Source organism: Perissodus microlepis, chromosome 1 (assembly GCF_051167445.1).
Source record: "Perissodus microlepis isolate ML-2025 ecotype Zambia chromosome 1, ASM5116744v1, whole genome shotgun sequence".
In the NCBI taxonomy this organism is placed as follows: Eukaryota; Metazoa; Chordata; class Actinopteri; order Cichliformes; family Cichlidae; genus Perissodus; species Perissodus microlepis.
In genome coordinates, this window is record NC_140461.1 from 40,061,738 (window position 1) to 40,077,093 (window position 15,356).

Consider the following 15,356-nt stretch of genomic DNA (forward strand, 5'->3'; position numbering starts at 1 on the left):
ACATAGGTGTCTTGCAATGTAAAGTCAGGGTGGTCTGGCTTATTTACAGTTTGCTTTCTTTTAAACGTTTGGCAGGCTAGACATGCCATTTAGGTTTGCTGTGTTTTCTGTAATCTGTAATGTTGAGGAATAAACACCTGGTTGATCTGCACCTCATCTATGTCTCAAGCCTCCTGCTTTATTCCTGCTGTTAATGGCCAGTCCAACAGAGATGAGATTCACGTGGTCTAATTAAGAGTGTCTTTGTTTCTGTAACAGGAGTAAAACAGGAAATAGCACAGAAGCTTAGTTAACAGGCCAAAGCCGTTGGTGAGGTTCCCTAACTGCCAATTTATTAAAACCTAGTTTAAAACCTCAAGTATTCCATTAGTGGGCACAGCAAAGTGCACGGCAAACTAAAACACAATACTAAATAAACGTGTAAAGAAAAATTATATTGCTTCCATTACTTGCAAGAGTGTACACCCATTATGCAAACTGTGCACTTGACCGACAGAACCTGCAGCATTGGAAATGGACGGGATTAAAACCACACTGATAAAAATGACTAAGAAATAATTCTAAAAATGGAGGCTAAATACTGAATAAATTAATTCAGGCCCGAATGGTGGAATTTGGCACCTCTGGCCCCAGTTCATCTCTTTCTTTATCCAAGCTCACCAGAGGAGCGGTTTCAGCCTTTCTCCTTAAGGAGGTTGAGGCTCCTCTCTGTCCAACTTTACCAATTTATAGTCAATGTCAGCCACTCACCATGTGACCACAAAGGGTTCTTCTCACTTGGCAAGTGACGATAATTTGCGCACCAATTCCTCTGACATCGTCTTATCACTCATTAGCTTACTACGCAAACATGACAAGTGAAATCTCCCGCAGCAAACTTAAACATGTGAGAGGTTGATCACGCAGAGAATCGCTGAGCGTTATGTGAGTGCCTGTGTAAAAGCAGCAGGATATATATTTTAGTTCTGCTGAGTCAAATAAAACAGGTCAGGGTGAAGAAGTGACAGCCAAAGAAAAGCTTACCACAAAACGGAAAAGTTATGACAAATCAGACTATAAGGCAAAAAGAAAGTGCAGCTTTATGGTTTCATGGACAAAAGAATTTCTGTGGCTGCAATATGACGAGCTATATAACCAGGGGTGCACATAAGTGGTCCGCAGGTGCGCATTCGCTGTCAAAATAAAAAACGCGCACAAGATAAGAAGTTGCAACGCGTGTTTGTGTACATAAGATTTTCTGGAGGAGGACAGACATTTGTTTAGAACTCTTAAAGATGTCGAAGAAGCTCCTTTAAGCAATTACTTTGGTTTTTCTCCACCTCCAAAGAAATGTCAGAAGGAGTCCGAACCACAAAAGAAGCGCGTATTCTTGGAAAAGTGGTTGCAGGAGGTGAGCTGGCTTCAAACAAATGATGAACGCACAGAGATGTGGTGCAGAATGTGCCGTGAAAATCCCACTCTAGCGGACAAAAACACTGCCTTTTTTATGGACGCAAACGCGCGCTGCAACTTCTTATCTGGTGCGCGTCTTTTATTTTGACAGCGAATGCGCACATGCGGACCACTTATGTGCACCCGTGTAAATAACATAATGTTCTGCCGGGTGTGTTGTTGGTTTTCCCTCGATTTCTGAGTCGACAAGCGCCTTTGTTACTGGGACCAGTAATTTTAAGAAAGGCCCCCATTAGAACCCATGAGAAATGCAAGAAATGCATTATTGCTCAGTCTGCAATATCTTTCCCAGAACAAACACCAATTGCAAATAACAAACTAAAAATAAACCTGAAAATCAGTTTAAAACAGCTACTATGTTGCAAAGAGTGAACTACCACTGGCAAAATTTAGCAGTCTTTGCAAACTTCACAAAGCAAATGGCCTCGATCTTGGTTCCACTTGCCTCTTACCTGTGACTTCAGTGGAAATTTCAAATTCAGGATCTGACACAGACTGATTCATGTCCTACACAGTTCTTACAAGTTCATAGAAATTTCTGTTCAATTAGAACCAAGTATCTGAGTTGATGATTGTAATTTTTATACAATGTTGTAATTTGTTTTTCAACAATTTTTTGATTAATGTTTTGTTTCCTTTACAATATTATACTTTAATGTATAATATTGTAAAGGAAACAAAACAGGAAACAAAACATCAATCAAAAAATTGCTCTCTTTTTTATTCGGGCTACTTAAATTTATTTTGGGCTACCAAAAACTGAAGAGTCCCTGCCCGAAGGGCTACCAGGGATTTTGAAATTTTGCGAGCCCTGAAATGGTCAAAATTGCTAAAATTTACAATGTATATGCAGCTCAACAGTGACACCTTGTGACCAATTCCAGTCACTGCCTTACACAAACATGCTGGGAAAAAGTGAAGAAAAGAGCAAAAGTAGAAAAGGGCAGCATCTGACTGCATTTCAGTGATATTGGAGATTGCAAGGCTGAGTGCAGTAGTTGTACAATGAACAACAAACCTTCAAAGACAAGAATCACTCATCCATCCCTGCAGCTGGAAGAGAACTTGCCCTCTCTCCTTAAGCTGCATCTACCGATCCTGTGTGCCTTTTTGAGACAAGTACTTCTACGACAGCATCCACCGTCTTACTAAAAACTGCAGGTATACCATGGCCTTCTGCAACTCAAACAACATTAAGTGCTTTTATTCAAAAACAGTGCCCCCAGTGTAAATGACATTATTGATATTTTCTTATTGTAAATTGGTTCATAATTCCTTATTATTCTGTTGCAGCTTGGACACAGCTAATGCTTATACTTTGAAAGGTAAAGAACAACAACGTGTTGTAAATCAGTTGATGTAAACTATACAGCAGAAGTAGGGATGGGTATTGATAAGATTTTCACGATTCCAGTTTCGATTCTGTTTAACGATTCGATTCTTTATCGATTCTCTTATCGATTCTTTTTTAAAAAGGAGAACACTAAGGTCGATTAGCTTAGAACTTTGTTTTATATCTTCTCTTTGAACAAGATAGAAATTTAGGAGTAACATGGCCTTACAAACCCAACAGTGAGATCTTAAGAGATCCAGCCTACGGCTCTTCAATGGGGTGTCACAGGGTCCCCAGGAAAAAAAAATAGTAAATGTAAAATAATAAAATAAATATTCTTCTGTAGCAATAACAAAGTATAACATAAATTATTCTGTAGCAATTACACAAGAATATCCAGTAATGTCCCTGCCTACAATTAAACACATTCACTTACCGAAAATCATCTGCTGTGGCAAATAGGTGCAAGCCTTTGACCACAAACTGAGTCACTGCTCGGTGACATTCGTCTATCCCGGCCTGAAAGGAGACGCTACCGGTAGACTGCAGCGAGAACTGCCAGCATCTGAGCCAGACTCTGTCTCTCTCATCATGGTCACCTAAGCGCACAGTAATGGCAGGTTTGTAATAAGGCAGATCGCGCTAACATAATATGCACTGTTAGTTGATTATTTACCTGCCGCATTAATGGGAGAGGACGTGCAAACGTTAGCGCTGCTGCTGGGCTGAGATTCACGAGTCCGGAGCGAATTAAAAACACGACATTCATTTAAGGTCATCGCGTGTTTTGTGAGCAAATGCTTTTGCATGTTCGTAGTGTTTCCTCCCTTAAATGAAGTATCTACTTTGCAAGTATTGCAAGTTGCCCTGTTGTCATCCGTTCTCGTAAAGTATAACCAAACTTTTGAGCGTTTGAGCCGCCGTGTTTCCTGCCAGGTAAATGACGCTCCGCAACGTGGTGACGTCATTCGGGGCGACTGGAATCGATAAGGGAATCGTTTGCAAAAATGTCAAATGATTCCAAGGAATTGAAACAGTGGGAACCGGTTCTCAACAAGAACCGGTTTTCGATACCCATCCCTAAGCAGAAGTGCGAGTTTCAATGAGAAAGAGAAGGTGTGCTCAGCGGTTAAAGACGGGAAAAGGACAGCTATTAAGTGCAAACAGTTCATTAGCACCTCGTTGATGGGGGAACAAGGTTGGCATCAAAGTTTTGTTGTGTAAATGTGTACTTTGTTATTTCACAAAGCATAAAGCTGCTGACCACTACTAAGTGTAACGGATGTTTTCACCCACTAGAGGGCACATTGGTAAATGTGTCATGCTTAGTCAGCAAAGCATTGGTTACATAGCCTATAACAGTGAACCTTCACTGTCTATCAGTGAAGGTCAAAGACAGTTGTAATATGTTGTATTTAATTTCATGGTATAGAAAAGGTCGGTACTGGCTTAGTGTTAGAAGGGTTTAATAAATATACATGGTAATAGCACTCAATGTAAAGGTGCATTAATTTAACGTAAAAATAATTCATTTATGATTAATAAATAAGGCAAAAGGTTAAAGGTAACATGCTGTTTTCTATTTACTAATGGTATTTTTTATTCTGTATATGTTGTAGCTCTCACGGTGTGTTCACATACAAGGCTGTTTCATAAAAGGATTGTGAACCATCGGTTTTAGAGACCATCTTTTCAACCGGGGATGCTACAGATTCATGTTGATTAGGAGCTGGGTGAGATGATAGCCAGTAACTGTTAGTCATTTTCTATTGTGAAAGACAAAAGAATTCAAACTTTATTACAGGACTTAAACCCCATGTAAGTTCTCCCCAGTAGTAGTAAATGCGCAAAACAACAACTTTTATGAAAACACTTAAAGTTACTCACCAACACACAAAACATTCATCTTTGCTAAATTAGGCTAAATTAGAAGCACTGAATTATACTAAAAACAGCCATTTGGGAGCTTTAAGATTTGGCTCTTTTGTGGGAGCTGAATCTTTGAAAAGAGCTAAAACAGGCTGCTGAGAAACTGCTTTATTGATTTCTATGCGTTTGTCAAAGCAAAAAATAAAATCAAATAAACTCATACCGTCTGAGAACACTTTCCCTCCTACCCTGGGGGCGGCACTGCCGCCGGGTTCAGAGTTCAGTCAGATAACAATTTCCGGCGAGTTAGCCGGAAGTTGGGGCAATGGCCGACGTGAGAATGGACGATGGCCTGTTTGATAGCATTGTGTTTGCAGAAGACAGGTGGGTTTTGTGAATAGATGTTGCTTCCTGTACCAGTCTGAAGCTCAGTTTCGTTGTTTCGCAGGTTCCGAGATGAAGGCTACCGGGAAGGTTTTAAGAGGGGGACCCACCGAGGGCTTCAGGACGGCCGCAGACACGGAGCTTCTCACGGGGCCCGGCTGTCCTGCGAGGTGAGGACAGAACCCTTAACTGCGTGATTCAACGTGAACCTCCGGGTGCTCAGAGAGGTTTACTGTCTGTTGTCTCTGACAGATCGCCTTCTATTACGGCTTTGCAATCACGTGGAAATGTGTCCTCCAAAACAACATAGATGGCAAATCAAGGTAGGACCACCTTAAACACGATCCTCCAGCCGTTCCCGTGCTGCTGTTCATCACACCGCAGCTCAGCTAGTACAGGCGCTCTGCATCTGTGAAAACTCTGTGATCGCCATGTTAATCCCGAATAACACAGCACTGTGATGAAGTGCTAGTTACAGAGTGGACTGAAACCTGGTCAGGATCCGTGTATCAGGCTCTGTTGATCAGGTGTAGTTACAGGAGACAGGCTACAGGTTCCTAGCATTGTTTCTCTCTGATGCTGCTGTGAGTGTTAATGCTCTTTTTAATGTTCCAGAGGCAGTGTGGCAAATGTCAATGCTAGACTCAAATATCCCTAGAAAGTACAAAATGCAGTTTTTACAGGAAAAATCCAAACCTACATGGCCCTATGTGAAAAAACGATTCCTCCTAAACTTAAAAGTATGTTTTGCCAGTTTGCAATGAATCATTTGCAGCATAACTGGCAGTGAGTATGGCACGTTGCTGTGAAGGAGTTTCAGCCTAATCTTTGTAGAACTGTAGACTGAACAGCCTGTTTAAAGTCGTGGCAAAGCATCTTAATCTGATTTAAGTCCACATTTTGACTAGGCCACTCCAAAACCGTTGGTTTTTTTCCTGGAACATTCAGTGGTGGACTTGCTGCTGTGTTTGGCATTATTTGGCATTGTCCTTTAGGATTTTCTGGTAGAGAACAGAGTTCAGGCCTCCATTTTTATCCAGGTCCTAAAGCAGCCCCAGCCTGCCACACTACCAACACCATGTTTGACTCTTGCTATGGTGTTCTTTTTATGAAATGAAATCATCATTTACAAACTGCATTTTGTATAAATTTTAAGTATTTACTGCTCCACTCCTTAGGAAAGAAGTTATTTGTTTCACCTGGTCATCACTCTTAGCAGGAGTGTGTGGAATTGTTACAGCTCTATGTCAATCCAACTTGTGTGCCATCAGAAAGCGTGTGAAAGCACTGGACGCCCTCCTTGGAATGATCCAAAGCTGTCGTCTTGATGAGCCGCAGTCTCAGAAGCTACAGGATGACATGGAGAAGCTGCGAGCTAAGTTCAGACAGGTACTTGATTTCTTGTTTTAATCGGAGCAGAATGAAGGTTTTTGTGGAGCCAGTGACATGATATGAAATCAGACTTTAGCTACTGTCACTCACTGGTTTGTGGACGACCGTTTTAAAGCCTTGAGTCTGAGATTTTGGTTGTTCTCTATTTGGACAAAGAAGTTTTGTTTTTTTTTGACTCAGCTAGCTATTGGGCTTCCTAGCTAGCCTGGCTAGCTGCAGTTTGCTGAGCAGTTACACTGTGCAGCACAGTTCTTGGTTGATTAAAGATACCTCTGGTGTAGTTTCTCCAGCTGTCTCCTCGTTTCCCTCTGTGTGTATAGCAGATAAGGCTACAGTGTCACCCGATTCAGTGTTTTCCATATTTTCTTCACTGCTTTTTTGTCGCTACTGTGCAGGTCTGCTCTATGCTCAGTGTCCCAGCTGACTTCAAGGATTACATCAGCGTGGCTGAAGGCACGTCATTCTAAGTCTGTCTTGATGGTGAACCAGAGCCGACCCAGCGCCCAGACACAAGGTGGAAGCTGATTTGATGTCAGCCTTGAATGCCCCAGCAGATATGGTCTGCAGTGGATTCATCTGGGAGTGTGAGACAGTGACAATCAGACAAGAATTGTGTGATCTTTGATGATGTAGATAAGTCTGAGGAAAATGTGCTGTCACTACAGACCCAGAAACAGGAATTTGATTGATTGAGTGATTTCCTACAAATTGATTTATTGCAGTTTTTTAGTTGACTACAGAACTAAACATCAGGACAGTAAGGCAGTGAAAGTTGTGTCCTTAAACATGTAACATTAGATTTGATAAAATAAATAAGATTCTTTCAACTAGATGGTTGCTCTAAGCCCGACCTTCCCAAAGTGTGCGGCCTGTTCTGCTTGTGAAGTGTTGAAGTTGTGTAGCAGTGTAATGCAGTTGTTTCTGTCCTGTAGCAGTCTCCCCTTTAAAATTGTACTCTGATCGTTTTACGCCAGACCTTCCCAAAGTGTGGGGCCCGCCCCCTAGGGGGGGCCAGAGCCATTGCAGCGGGGCCGCGGTATGAAAAGCGGGGGGAAAAACCGCTTGGACACTGCTAGCACGGGGCGCCTACACAAACGCAAAGCAGGAGATGAAGCATCTCTGAATATGTTTCCAAACCAACTCCATTCTAAGACAAAGACTAGAAAATATGGTGAAGCATGTCTGCCCTTTGGCTTCACCTGCACAAGTGCTGAGGTAGGTCTCCCTGCAGGATTGGTTTCCCCTGTTGGGAGCAGCGCTGGGCTGTTCAAATCACAGACAAACAGGATCCCACAGCTGTTTATGTTTTTAAACCCATTTTGCACAGAGAGGCATTTTTTGAAAAATGTATTGATGCAATGTTGAATATTATTACACAGGAAAAAAACAACTACATGTAAAATAATCACACCGTGACGCCTCTGCCTTTGTAAATGGAGGGACAGTAACTGTGTGTAAAACCTGCAGACAGTCAGATTAACAGTATTGTGTCTCTATCTGCCATTCTGCAATTCATCTCATGTAAACAATAACGTGGCCACAGCGTGACGTGAATAAAGGCACATAGCTTTGACGTTGCGTGACCAACTCTGTATTCCTCGTCCACACGTAAACGCAAAAAAGGAGTTTAAAAAAATCTCAGTTTTCGGTGATTCGAGACGCCGTTTACGTGGACGAAACGGCTGCGTGTTCAAAAACACCCGTGTAGGTGCGGACGCAGCGTAAAAGAGTTAGTAGGTTATTTTCTTACTACCTGTAATTTATTGCAGATTACTTGTATTTGCTTAATTGTTCACTAAATGTTTGAGGTGTGAAATAAACCGCAGTGGAGCAAAATATGGGCGTGTGTGGTTGGAGGATGTGTTTGTGCGTGCGCGGTTGATGAAGGTGATAAAGTACATGAAGGTGAGGTTTTCAGGGTGGAACATTCTGTTGAGGAAATCGGATGAATTCACAGATAAATTGTACATCAGTGTTAAGATCAGCTTGACCTTCAGTATGTGTTTTTTAATAACTGTTCTTACAGTTTTTGGACCACGGCGTTCACTGAATGAAAGTGCCCGCTGCAGCGTGTCGGTATCAGCAGCTGCACGCTACAGTTGTTTAGAAAGGAGGAGCACAGAGGGTATGTTACTGAAGTAAATACAGTGGAACCCCGACTCACGAATACCCCATTTAACGAAAAATTCAAGTTATGAAGGCACTGAACGGCAATGTTTCTGCCCGTGTTACAGCAAAATACCCACGTAACGAAATCCGCTGGCTCTGATTGGCTGAGCCCAGAATGCCCACAATTCCTTTCGAATCATGTGACAACCCCTTGGCTTTCGTACTTGTGCTTCGCTGTTCCACTTGAACGTCGTATTGTTGTTGCAGTTAGCAATTAGCCTGTAGCCTGTCGTTCACTCAAAAGGCGCGATGGGTGCTTCGACCTACGAAAATCTTCGATTACGAAAGACCCTCGGGAACGAATTAATTTCGTAAGTCAGGGTTCCACTGCACTGTGGTTTATGACTGAATGGACTTTTGAACTGAAATTAATCTTGAGGTGAGTTGATTTGCCTTTTTACCATCACTAAAAGTGGAAATGAAACACTAAATGTATGAAGCCTAACTTGCATCACGGCTCTCAGAAACTGACACAGATGTAACGCTGTCTGTGGATCCGGATTTAAGAAATAAGTGCTTAAAGTTTTAAAAACATGTTTAGCGCCTTTCTTCTGTTCGTATGGAACATTCTGTATGGACAGAGGATGGCGCCGGGCTCAATAGTATAAATTAGCCTTTATACATTTAGTGTTTCATTGTCTTATAATGTAATAGTAATCTGATATGTTTTTGTTAAAGCAGCAAGCAACAGATTAGACATGACATTTACAGAAATATGACAATTAGGTTAAAAGCCTAAGGACAGGCGTGTGGGGGGTGTTAAAACTGTGTGTGATGTGTATGAGAATTAGTGCCGTGTAAGTGTAATTTCTATCAAAGTGGAAGGAGGCTGCTCCTCCATCAAAATGCACAAAAACAGTAACTGAAATAAATGTATATTCTCACTATATCTATATGTCTTTCTATTGTTTAAGTGGTGATAATTATTCTGAATTTCAGGAGCAGTGCCACACCTCATACTCTCCCCCTGTCGGTCCTCTATCTGTGCCTCATGCACTAAAACCCACTGTTCTCATTTTCGTGGTTCCTCACAGTGGTACTGGAGGCCAAGGTAATGCCACCCAGAGGAAGAATCTGCTTAGAGACCGTATTTCTAAGATTTTTAGGACTGAGTACAATAACCTCAGACCTAGATGACCTCTAAAGCAGGAATTTAGAGGTCATTCATGTCTTTAAGACATTCCTGCAGTTTAACTAATTGCTAAGTGTTACCTGTCTTCATTGATAGAAGTTGGGTTCATCAGCATAGCAGTGTAAATGTATGCTATACCTTCTGATGGTACTGCCTAAGGAAGCATGTATAATGTAAACAGAACTGGTCCTAGCATGGATTAACCTTCCTATGTGAAGATGACTCTCCCTTTACATGAACAACTTGGAGTCTATTATTGGGAGGTATGATTTAAACCAATGCAGTGCAGTACCCTTAATACATATAGCATGCTCTAATGATCTAAAGTGATGGCTTTTTAAGTAATTGTTTAACTGCTGTCAGCTTGAAGGCCTGCGCTGTGTAGCACACTAAGAGAGATGGGTTGATCATATTTAAGCTTGAAGCATTAATTAATGGCAGGAGTTCTTTGAACAGTTTTGTAGGAATGGGGTCAAAAAGGTACATTTTACTGAAATTACTGAAGTTAACTCAGAAACATCAATTAGAGAGAGAGTCTAAATAAATAACAGTGGTATTAAAGTAAAAACTTAATGAAGTGATTACTAGTTAACATTAAAGGAATGATTGGCTCAACAAAGCTACAGTTCTGAAGAGAAACCTAGTGTTCTTATTTTCTTCAATCAATGATGAATATTAAGATTTTCTCGCTTTACGGAGGGCTTTTTAAAAAAATATAAAGTAGTAAGCTACTTAGCTCCAGGCTAATTGATGATCTTCTAAATTAGTGAAACCCCGTTTCTGCTGGTGCGCATTAAATAGTGACAACAGGGAAGAGTGCCACAATCTCCACTAAACGGGCTGCCATGAGTCAGTCTGTGCAGTAGTGACTCGAGGTAGAGTCACTGCATTGAACTCCCACCTGCACACCTACTCTAGTTACTCTTGCAGTCTGTATGTTTGAATGATTTGGCATTATCCTCATTACATCAGCTGCACACTCCACAGAGGCCCAGAGTTCCTATAGATGTCAAAAATATCTGGAAATGACATGTTTTTCTTTGGGAAATAAGACTGAAGATTACCTAAACAAACTGATTTTTACAGTTTTACATCCATTATACACTCAGCGCACTCTACAGCCTGGTAACGTGGAAACTTTAAATAAATTGTTACATTTAAGAAAGCAGCAGCAGACGGTTTCATAGAAGTGTAATTGGTTATTTTCATGTAATAACAGGACCCAGAGTCCACATTATTATCAACAGATATGTTCACTCTGGGGGAAAACAAGCGAAGGAGACCGTCAGGACCAAGCTGGGTTTTTGAGAAACTTCCTTTCATCACCCCTGTCCTGTACCAGATGTCCTGCTGACCCCCTGAGAGAGACATTATTTTAGAAACATCAGGAAACTGTAGCTGATCACAGGAATCCAGAAGGAATCCCAATCTTCACCAGCAGCTCCCTCAGAGGGAGCTCTTCTTCAGATCACCACAGGCCCACTGCTGGACAAACCCAGCACTTTATGAACACTGTGACATTAGAAGGACTCACATCGTTCTCAGATAAAGCACAGAGTCTCTGAACTTTTACCTAATGATGTTATATTCAGTCTTGTGGAAACTTCTTCCATCTAGTTTTATTTAATGCTATCATAAAAATCTACGTATCATGTCATATTCACGCAGCCGACACTGTTATATGGATGTGTAATCGCTTTGACTTTTTGACTTGAACTTTTTCAGTAAAACAGCTAGAAGCACACCATATAGTAGTTTAGCCTTTGTACTTTTTTCATCAGCTAATTTTGGAGTTACTGCAAATTTATTCCAATATTTTAAAATGTATTCAGCAGAGTGAACATAGAGGAAGATTTGTCTGTTGTCACTGGGTGATGCTGAGGGCTGAATCTGAGGGCAGATCCTGTAATCAAAAAGACAGAAGAATCAGATGTGAAGTTTATCCCTCAAAGCACGAAGAAAGTCTGAGCCTTGCTTGTCTTCACACACTTTAGGATCTGTACAACATTTTATCTTTGAGACATTGGTGCTTTTTAAATGGAGATCTGCAAAGATGAGATGGAGCAGGTTTCCTGGTTCAGTCGTGTTGCTGCATCACGGTTACCTGCAGGCAAACAGAGACAAACATGTGGCGATATTATCAGTGTTTGAGCTGCTGTCTGAGCACTGGACAACATATATTAATGCTTCGCATTATTTCTTTCAAAGGAAGTAAGCTGTACAGAGTACTGCACATGAAAATGTGTGAAGAATATCTCATTAAGAATAATTCAGATTCATTTTGAAATAAAATATTTGAAACAAACTCACTAAAACTATATACAGAAATCTAAAGAGTCAGTCCTGGAAAATAAAACCCTCTCACCACCTCCTTCAGCTTATCTGGAGAAGTATCTAGCCTTTTCCAGCCTAGCCAATAGATGTAATCTCTCCAGCATGTCCCAGGTGTATGCTGGGGCCTAGGAAACTAAGAGAAATAAAGCTTTTGTTCTTCTCAGGTTTGCTGGGAATTGCTTCTTCATTCATGATTCATTCAAATCTTAAGTGTGACCTGCATCCACGCTATCTCTGTGCTGAGTTTTGTCTCAATGTGCTGCAAAATTCCTGATAAGTTAAAGGACAAGTCAGGTCAAATTCAATGCGATCAATTCCATATGACTATGGAATAACTGGCTTCCAGTAGTCTAATTCCTTGGAATTGTTAGTCTGCCTGCCTATCTACCGGTTCTTGTACTCTCACTCGCGATCAGCTGATTTCATTTTGTGAGGAGGAAAATAGTGGCACAGTCTGCAGCGTTGATATGGACCAGGGGCGATTCTAAGATCAGAGCTTTGGGGGTGCTGAGCACCCAGAGAGCTGCCCAGCCAGGCAAGATAAACTTTACTCGTCACGATGAGACTTCTTCCCCGTCTCTGTCAGTCCCTGCATCCTTAAATGTCTCCAGTTGTCCCGAGTTCTCTCTGACTGTCTCCTTGTTGCATTTAAACCCCTGTTCCTCCCTGTCCTCATCGTCTGTTGTCTTCGTCTCCGTTATCAGTCATTATAATTTTACCATCTCTGTGCAAGTCTGCAAATTTCTTTATTAAATCATAAGATTCTTAAATTCATCAAGTCTCTGCCTGGGTCCTCGTCACAAAACATGACACCACTGTACATTTTAACACAATTTAATCCCCACATTTGTGAAAGAAAAGCAAAACACTTTTTAAAAGTCTGTAACAAAACGATCAAATCTGATAAAGGTTATTTAAATGCTGCAAAAGAAGAAAGGATTGGAATAAAAAAAATACATATCCTAACCTTAATTACTGGGGGAAATGATGAATGATGCTCATAGTGAGTGAAAAGTAAACTGACTGCATTATTTGGACAGAGATTCACTTTTAATGTGTATGTATAATACAATACAGTTACATAAAAATACACTCCAAAAATAGAAGAGTCCTTGAAATGTACAAATGTACAAAATATTAATAAAACAATTATAAAAATGGAAGCAACTTTGCCTGTGGTACAATGTTTACAATGTATGAAAAGATCTTTACTGCAGATACTACTATGGCTCTACCGATTTTTTCTTTTATTTTAACCTATGTCGCCTCACCTTGAGGTTGGCAAATCACTTTTGGTGGTCAACTCTCTCAAGCAGTTTAACAGTTTCTGTTGTGCCTGTCACTATTCTCTGGTTCTTCCTGACCTTGTACTTTCTCCTCACGTTCCCTCTTTCCTCTCTCACTCTTTGGACTGACAATCATACACAAGTAGATTGTATTCAATTAGATGAAAAAATTACATTAATTTGAAGAAAAAAAAATACTATTAAGATCACTAATACAAAAAGTCCTCTCTCGGTGTACTTTCAACCAAAAGCCAAATAACCAAACCACATGTACATCTAATAAAAGATACAAATATTGAAACACTGATCCAACATTATCCTTTATTGATGGATCATTTGATCTAACACTTTTACCTGAATGTGGCTCCTGGGTTTAATATCGGCACATATGACAAAATAAGCAGCTTCTCTCACTCCATTTCAAACAGGACAGTGGTAACAACAGCAGGCTACGGACAATTTTAAGTTTTAGATTTTAAACAGGCTGTATACATTTCAATGGGAGTAACAGGACAGTGAAATGTTACTGATTTTACTACAGAGCAGGACGAATTGTAGGGTAGCAAACATCGTCGGCAGTAGCGGTCCTAGCCTGTTTGGTGCCCTGGGCGAACATTCCCTCTGGGGAATATCTGCAAAAAGAAGACAGTAAAGTGACCAGAGGGGTGATTTCTGGTGTCCCAGTAGAAGAGGATTTAGAGAAATTAATTGCAGAGAAATTGCCGGACAGGGTTAAAATAGGGTGCATGAGTTTTCCTGTGAGAGTATTCGTGCCACCGCCCCTTAGGTGCTATAAATGCCAGAGATATGGGCACATTGCTGTAGTCTGTAAGGGGAAGCAGAAGTGTCCCACGTGTGGGGGTGAGCACAGATTTGGGGAGTGTGGAGATAATGTTCTGGACAAATGCAGTAACTGTGGGGGGCAGCATAGGGTGAGTTTTGGGGGCTGTGAGGTAAGGAAGAAGGCCGTGGAGGTTGAGCTGGTCAAGGTTACTCATAACATAAGTTATGCTGAGGCAGTCAGGAGGGTTCAGAGGGGTGGAGATGGTCCAGGAAAAGGTCAGACAGGGTTAACCCTGGAAGCTGTTAGTGTGCATGGGACTTACCCAGGTTTGACAATGGAGAAGTTGATTTTGTTCATTGCGTATGTCATAAACTATTCAGATCAAGTGAAGCATAAGACAGAGAAAATCAAAATAATAGTGAAGGGGGCAGAGACGTTTTTCGGGATTAAAGACATATCCTGGGAGAACATAAATAAGACTTGGAGGGGAAGGGAGAGTGGAGGGATCAGGGGAGAGGACATTTTGATTGTTTTACAGTGGAATGCTAGAAGTTTGATTGCTAATGGTCAAGAGTTTAAAGGATTTGTTGAAAAATGCAAAGAGAAACCAGATATAATCTGTGTACAGGAGTCATGGCTGAAGCCTAATTTGGATTTTGTTATCAAAGGATATGATGGGGTTCGGAGGGATAGGAAGGAGGGTAATGGGGGAGGTTGTGTAACTTTTGTGAAACGAGGGGTTCAATATAGAGTGGTAGCTATTGGTAAGCAGTTAGAGTATATAGTATTGGAAATTTGGGGGGGACTTGGGAGCATTAGAGTGGTAAATTTTTATAATCCAGGTGGCAAGCTAATGGAAGTGGCAGAACTGGATACTTAAGGGGGAAAGTGATTTGGTGTGGGGACTTTAATGCTCACAGTTCTTTATGGGGCTATAGTTGTGATCGGAATGGGGAAGTGATTGAGGAGTTGTTGGATTTGAAGAATTATGTGTGTTTGAACGATGGGAGTGGTACTAGGGTTGATGTTAGAACAGGGATTGAATCGGCTATTGATCTAACGTTGGTGTCTGATTCATTGGCAGGCTTATGTTCATGGGAGGTAATGAAACTTACAACAATAGGGAGTGATCATTATCCTATAAAGACTGCGGTGAGGCTGAGCGTTGAGAGACAGGTTACCGGGGGAGTGAAGAGATGGTGTTTTAGTGAGGCTAATTGG

At 41.1% G+C, this 15,356-nt stretch overlaps 1 protein-coding gene across 1 annotated transcript; it reads left to right on the forward strand.

Annotated features, from left to right (window-relative positions):
• The first annotated feature begins 4,925 nt into the window (after positions 1–4,925).
• Positions 4,926–9,488, forward strand: lto1 (LTO1 maturation factor of ABCE1). Its single transcript, XM_084923652.1, has 5 exons — positions 4,926–5,038; positions 5,103–5,208; positions 5,291–5,361; positions 6,310–6,427; positions 6,826–9,488. Exons 1-5 carry the CDS (start codon positions 4,980–4,982, stop codon positions 6,895–6,897), a joined length of 426 nt encoding a protein of 141 aa, XP_084779778.1. The 5' UTR covers positions 4,926–4,979; the 3' UTR covers positions 6,898–9,488.
• The last annotated feature ends 5,868 nt before the right edge of the window (positions 9,489–15,356 follow it).